At 51.5% G+C, this 7,455-nt stretch overlaps 1 protein-coding gene across 1 annotated transcript; it reads right to left on the minus strand.

Moving 5' to 3' along the window:
- Positions 1–508: 508 nt before the first annotated feature.
- OCSTAMP (osteoclast stimulatory transmembrane protein) lies at positions 509–6,616 on the minus strand. Its single transcript, XM_081554403.1, has 3 exons — positions 6,573–6,616; positions 2,655–3,660; positions 509–874 (listed from the first exon to the last, which is right to left on the minus strand). The coding sequence occupies exons 1-3, from the start codon at positions 6,614–6,616 to the stop codon at positions 509–511; spliced, it is 1,416 nt and encodes a 471-aa protein (XP_081410529.1).
- Positions 6,617–7,455: the final 839 nt, after the last annotated feature.

The following is a 7,455-nucleotide window of genomic DNA, read 5'->3' on the forward strand; positions in this document are numbered from 1 at the left end:
AATAAATACATTTATAAAATTGAGAAAATTTTAATGACTATAAATAAGTTCAGAGGATTCAGGAACGTATAGATAAGCTCCAGGGGCATTTCAGACACAATCAGGGTGCAAAGTCTCCAACTACGGGGGACAGCAGCCAATGCAGCGGGCAGCCTGGACAGAGGCCCAACTTGCCCAGAGGAAGCTCGTCTGCACTGTGCATCATCCTTTTCTGTTTATGCAGGCCTTTGCTGCCCAACATCTCATTCCATCCTTACTACGTTTCCATGTGCAAAGCAGGTCGCATTAATTGTTGCTATGCAGTCCTTATTCAGATATAGAAACCAAGGCTCAGAGAGGGGAAGCAATCTACCCAAGGTTACACAGGGAGGCAGCAGAGGGGCCAAGGTTACAACTCAGGTCTGGGCGACGCCAAAGCTCTTTCCCCTCGGTCTCACTGCTCCTTGTCCTTCCAGGCGTCCAGCAGGTCTGTCTACCTGTGCTGGGTGCTTGCTGCCCGGCCTGGGGGTCAGGAGCAGGATGCAGTGTCTAGCGGCTGCGCCGGCTGGCCTCGGTGCCTGTCATATCTTCGCTGGAGGCGGGCATGAAGGTGGCGGACCCTCCTGGCCTCCTGGGTCCTGAAGAAGGAGGCAGCGATGCTGTGCCGCAAGCGGCGGGCGTAGGTCTCCAGGAGGACCGTGGAGCAAGCCGCGAGCTGCAGGGCGCCCGCAGCCAGGGGCGTGGCCATGTGCGGGCGCCGGGCGGGCAGCAGGGGGCAGCCGGGGGCGGTGAAGCGCAGCTCCCACTGGAAGGAGTTGTGGGCAGAGAGGTAGGGGCTCTCCGGAGGCGGCCGGTTGAGGAGGAAGGGGATGAAGCCCAGGACAGTGTACGCAGCCTTCAGAAAGGAGGGAAAGGTCAAGTCAGCAGACACCCCGGCTGTTCCCTCTCCCACAAACAGATGCTTGTGGGGCTGGATGGGGCCAACTTTCCCTGCCTGTGTCTGCAAACTTGGTGCAGAAGTAACCCTTACCTCCTGGGCTTGAGGAGGGCCAAATGAGATCAGGACTGGGAAACAGGGTTTTTCCCAAATGAAAAGCACCAGACAAGTGCTGTTTTTTATTATTATTATTACTCTCTTTGCAGAGAATGCTTTAGAGAAAACCAATTCATGCCTACAGGCATTTTTCTCTCTGCTGAGCCTTTAGTGAATACTTCAGATGTTCTAATCCATCAAATAAACACAGTTGTATGAGGTTGATTCTATCAAGAGCCTCATTTAAAAGATGGGAACCTAAGGTCACACTGAGGGTTACATGCAGCCCACCGAGGGATCGGCCCCAGCCAGGCTGGGTCCCAATATCTTGCTTCTATTTATACGTATGTGCATGCTCAGTTATGTCTAATTCTTTTGCGACCCCATCGACTTTAGACCACCAGGGTCCTCTGTCCATGGAATTTTCCAGGCAAGAATACTAGAGTGGGTTGCCATGCCCTCCTCCAGGGGATCTTCCTGACCCAGGGATCAAACTCACGTCTCTTATGTTTCCTGCATTGGCAGGTGGGTTCTTTACTACTAGTGCCATGGGGGAAGCCCATACAGAATAAGTACTTAATAAATATTAACTACTAATATTATTAGCTCAGAGTCTGATACTTTGGCATGTTTTACACAATGGACTTCTGTGTGAGATCTCACCATTAAACAGAAAAAGATTTGTGACCAAAGAAGATTAAAAATCACAAAACTAGATGAGATAGTAAATTTTTCCAATAGTAAATAGATGGTATTTTATATACCACTAATAAAATAGTAAATATTTCAGGCTTTGCAGGTCATACAATCCCTCTTGCAAATATTCAGCTTCGTAGAGCAGGCATGGACACGGCTAATTTGAGTCCAATAAAACTCAATTTACAAACACAGCAAGCTGGCAGAATTGGCCTGTGGCTATTGTTGGTGGGCTCCTGATCTTGACCATTGGTAAGGTCACCTCTAGTCTATTATCTATTGATATGAGCTATTAATAATAGCCACTATTTATTAAACATCTCCTATGTGGCGTGGAGCCTACTAGATACTTCTAGAGACTACCACTTTTTAAGGCTCATAGTAATCTTATAGGGTAAAGAGGATTGATCCAGTTTGTACACATGAGAAAAACAAAGCTGGGACATGCTGTCATATGTGAAGAGTGACTTTGGGGGGCAAGTTATTTTGAATGTCTCTGGGTATCAGTATCCAGAGTGATAAGGGGGTGCAAACAGAACCCACTGCCTTAGTCTGTCCTGAGAATTAAACGTGTTTATATGCCAAAGCCTCTGGATCTCATGCTTATCCAAGGACGAAGACTTGCAGGCAAGTAAAATTCAATTTTGAGTCAAGGATTTAACAAACCCTATCTTTTCCCTTGGGCTTCCCTGATGGTTCAGATGGTAAAGAATCTGCCTGCAGTGCAGGAGAGGCAGGTTCGATCCCTGGGTCAGGAAGATCCCCTGGAGAAGGGAACGGCAACCCACTCCAGTATCCTTGCCTGGGAAATGGACAGAGGAGCCTGGTGGGGGTGCTACAGTCCATGGGGTCGCAAAGAGTCAGACACGACTGAGTGACTAAACAACAACAGCAACTCTTTCCCTCAAGGAAATGACTGTTCACACCTTCCGGTCACCGCACTTACATCGTACTTAATGGTGAGTGTGACGGGCACAGCGGGCAGCTCCCGAGCCCAGTCCACGGCTGCCTGCGCCAGGAGGAAGACCACGTGGTCCATGGCCACCATCATAGCCGTGGCCATCAGGAGCAGGGTGAACAGCCCCAGCCTCACCAGACAACTCAGCAGTTCCGCCTGGGACAGCCTCGGCCGGGCTGCCCAGAGCAGCCAGGCTGGAGGGGAGGCCGTCAGGTGGGTGGCCCCGACCTCTGCCAGCCGCTGAGTCAGCTGCCGGGTGGCATAGATGTTATCAAACCGCAGGTCAGTCAGGTAGCGGTGGAGGTACCAGGCTGAGTCCAGCAGGAGGCCCAGTGTAAAGAGCCCGGTGACCACCCTCTGGGTCCCCAGTGCTACCACCCGGGCCGAGGACTCCAGGCCGGAGAAGTCCTCCAAGACCTGCTGGGTGACCCTGAGCACATGGAGCCGGAAGGCGGCAGCGCTGTCGCCCTGGGCCTGGAGCGTCAGGCCTTGGCTGCCCGCCTGGCCGACAGGGCCCAGGGCCTGAGACGCTGTCTGCAGCTGTTGGGTGGTGTTGAGCAGACTCTCCAAGGAGCCCTCTGTGACGCACCTCAGCACCTGCCCAGCAGCACGCAGGTTGGCCAGGACGTTGGGCACCACGGCGACGGTCAGGGTGGCGGTGCTCCAGGACAGGAGAAGACGGCGGCCCTGCTCTGTGCCCAGCGTGGGCACACTGAGTGCAAACAGGCAGCGGGCGGGGGCCACCAGGCCCAGGCCGAGGAAGGCCAGGAGGCCACAGACAGCGGCCACCGTGGCCGATGGCCCGAGAGGATAAAGCAGCGAGGACGCCAGCCAGCAGTATGTCAGACTCGCCGCAGCAAGGGCCAGGGAACCACACAGGAGGACCTGGGTCAGCAGCTGGCCACAGCTGGCTGGGATGGGCTGGGAGTAGGCAATCCAGGTGGCCTGCAGCAGGGCAAGGGCCTTGCGGAACCCCAGGTACCAGACTTTGCACCTGCACACATGTAAACCAGGGGAACCTCTGTCAGGAGGTTTGGAGGGTTTCCTGTTTCCCCAGCGCTCCTGTCCTTAAAAACTCTCCAGCTGTTAACAGGTTCCACCCCCTTAGCTACAGAGGTGGGCACACCTCCCAGTTGGTGGGCCAATCAGAGTAACCCACCCCAAACCCACACGACCCAAGCTGAGCCAATCAGAGCCTTCCCCGGGGCTATTCTCACTGAGTTGTCAGGAAAAGAACCCAGATTGCTGAGGATGTATATCTGGGCTGTTTATGTCTTGTGAGGGCAACTGGTACAGGGGAATGAAACAGTCATATAGAGAGAAGCACAGACAAAAGAGAAAATGCGTGAGAGAGAAATAGGGTGTGTGTGTGAGTCACTCAGTCGTGTCCAGCTCTTTGCAACCCCATGGACTAGCCCCACCAGGCTCCTCTGTCCATGGAATTCTCCAGGCAAGAATACTGGAGTGGGTAGCCATTCCCTTCTCCAGGGGATCTTCCTGACCCAGGGATCAAACCCAGGTCTCCCACATTGCAGGCAGATTCTTTACCATCTGAACCATCAAGGAAGTCCCAGGGAGAGGTGCTATTTCACTTGACTTCAGAGTCTTGGTCAGCTCACTGTGTGACCCTGGACATTCCTTCTTTATAGACCTCAGTGTCTCCTCTATAATTTAGAGGATGGGGAGAGTGGACCAGTTGATCTGAGGAAAATTTCTCCTCTATAATACTCTTATTTATTCCTTCGACAAACATTTGTTAAGCAGTTATTATGTGCTAGTCATTGGAGAAACAGGAATGAATAAGACAGAGGAGAATTTCTGACCTCACAGAGCTTCCACTGAAGCATGACAGCAGAGGAATAGTAAGGAGAGCCGGGTTCTGGACACGTTTTGTTGGAAGAACCAATACGATTGGCAGGCTGATTGGCTGTGGGTGGGAGAGAAAGGATGGGGGAGTCAGCATGACAGGGACGGTTTGTGCCTGATCAGCTGGAAGCCCTGAGGTGATGCTTCCTGAGATGGGAAGCCTGTGGTTGAAACAGGCTTGAGTGGAGGGGGCAAAGGGGGAACTCAGCTGGCCCTTGGAAATGTGAGGCGCCGCTTCAGCCGTCTGGCAGAACTGCTGTGTGTGATTGAAAACACGGTCTGGAATTCAGAGGAGGTACCAGGCGGGAGATAGCAAGTTGGGAGTCATGGACTGATAGATGGTCTTTAAAGATGGGGCGTGAGATTCCCTAAGACCGCGTGTAGCCAGGAAGTAGAGCGTTCTGAGGACAGACCCTTGTGGCACTCCAGAGTTCATGGCTGGGAGGTGAGGAGGAGACTGAGAGAAGAGGAGACTGAGAACCAGGCCATGTGGGTCTTGGGAAGCCAAGTCAGTGAAGTGTTTCAAGAAGAAGGTAGTGATCCAATGTGCCACGTGCTGCTGGTGGGTCAAGAAAGATGAGGGCTGAGCAAAACCACTGGATTTAGCCACCTGGGGGTCACTGGTGATGTAGACAAGGGCAGCTTGGAGGCATGTTGGGCCAAGACCTAACTAGAGTGGACCCATGGGAGACTGGACAGAGAAGAACATGAGACGTAAGTGCAGACAGCGGTTTCAGGTAATTTGTGCAGTAAAGGTGCTGAGAAATGGAATAGTAGCTGATGTGGGAAATGGGACCAAGTTCATTTAAGTTGGAGAAACTCTAGCATGTTGGCAGATGGGGGATCCAATCAAGAGTGGAGACAATGATGAAGGGGAGGGTCCCTGGAGTAATATCCTTCAGTGGGTGGCAGGGCATGGAAGCTAGGGCTGGTCTTAGAAAGGAGCAGGGGCCATTCACCCTACCACCTCAGGGGTAGGTAGTATTGCAGAGAAAATGGGTACAGGTGATGATGAATGGACAGGCAAGGTGTGGGCACATATGTATAAGCATCATCTGACCCACACAGAACAGAGGAATAGTTAAGTGTGTGACCTCTAGACTGCTTGGATTCAAATCTCCACTTCACCACTCACCATCTGCGTGACCTTGGGCAAGTTTCTTAACTTCTACCAGCCTCAGTTTTCTCATCTGTCAAATGGTACAACAGAAGTGGTACCTCACAAGGTCACTTTGTGTCTGGCACATAGCAAGTACCATGTCAGCCATGATCGATCACAAGAGCATCAGTTTCACCAGTGTAGGGACCTGGTCTCTTTTGATCACCGATATACGCCAAGTACCTAGAATAGTGACTGATGTATAGTGAGTGCTCCGTAAATATTTGTAGACTGTTACATGTTTGTTTCTGTTTGTTCAGGGTAGCAGGAAGCCAAATCAGCATTGATGGTGAGAATGCTGGAAGAGATGATGGAAATTTGAAGATGGAGAAGAAGGTGTAAAATATTTGTCCAGGAGAGTCAGCAAGTAAATGAACTAGGGAAGTTATATACATGCTGGGCAGTATTGAGGACCCACTTGAGGTTAGAGATGATGAATTACAGTCTTCCCAGCCCCTGATGGCATTTTAATTTGGGACTAAGCTTTCTATTGTATAATTCATATTCAGAATATGATAGCTGTTAAAATGATAGCTAATAATTTAAATGATACTGGAATGGAAAACCGGTTCTAAGTCATATTGTGTACCACGGTGTGCATTGAATGTTGTAAATGATAAGGAACCAGCTGCCAATCACTGAGGCAAATACAATGGCAAGCAGTAAGCGTGCATTTTCTCATTCAGTTCTCACAACAGTCTCACAGACATTATTATTACTCCCATTTCGCAGCTTAGGAAAGTGAGGCTCACAGAGGTGAAGATTTCCCCGAGGTCACACGGCTGGGGAGTGGCAGAGCTTGAGACGTAGGCTCATACCCATCAGGCTCGTTGACTGTTTTCCTGCCTGTGGCCCCCAGTGTCCAAAGTCCCCAGACCTACCTGGTCCTGATGAGGTGTTCGAGTGTCCCCCTGAGGGGCCTCATGCTTCCTGAACAGCAGCAGATGTGGGCAGGCGGGCTCAGGCAGCGATGGCAGGTGGAGAGGAAGTGGGGGGAATTGCGGACTCCAGGACTTGGGAAACCTTGTCACTTCTGCTTTTCTGCCCTTAATCAAGTGCTCCTGATGGCCTTGTCCCGCCCTGCCTGGGTCCACCTCCCAGGGGGTTGGGCAAGCTGCCTCATCCTCTTCTGGCCGGCAGGAGCTGGTGGAAGGTGTGGGAGGAGAGAAATGGTCTTTTACAAGCAACACTACTAAACCTGATAGCAGGAAGGTAGAATTAGTCCCATTTCACAGAAGAGGATACTGAGGCTCAGAGAAGCCATGCAGCTAATTGGTGGTAGTGTTGGGGCTAGACCTCAGGTCACCTTCTCCTTTCCCTCCCGCTGCATAGTTATGTGTTCCCAGAGGAGCCTGGTCCCTAACTTAGGGGGTGGACACCCACAGGAGACCACGGGACCTCTGCTATGACTCTTTCTGACCATCAGTGGCTCTGGTCCCTCTCTCAGCTCCCTTCCTGTCTTTATCCCAATGGAGACCTGGCTTTGAATCACAGCTCCGTCCTGCCATGCGCTGCTCCCCCAACACTCACCAGGTGTGTGACCTTGGGCAAGTGACTTCACCTCTCTGTCTCAGCTTCCTCCTCTTAAAAGAGAGTGATTATAAGAAGAGTTAGCATTCATTGAGCACTTGCTAAGGATGAGGCATACTTCTATTCGTGTCCACAGAATCGCTTCTCCCAACAATGCTGTTATTTCCATTCTTCAGTTCAGAAAACTGATCCAGAGACTTAAGTCCCTCAACCCAGCCACTCAGCTAGTAATAG

This window comes from Giraffa tippelskirchi, chromosome 13 (genome assembly GCF_054371585.1).
Source record: "Giraffa tippelskirchi isolate mGirTip1 chromosome 13, T2T-mGirTip1v1.2.pri, whole genome shotgun sequence".
NCBI classification, from domain to species: Eukaryota; Metazoa; Chordata; class Mammalia; order Artiodactyla; family Giraffidae; genus Giraffa; species Giraffa tippelskirchi.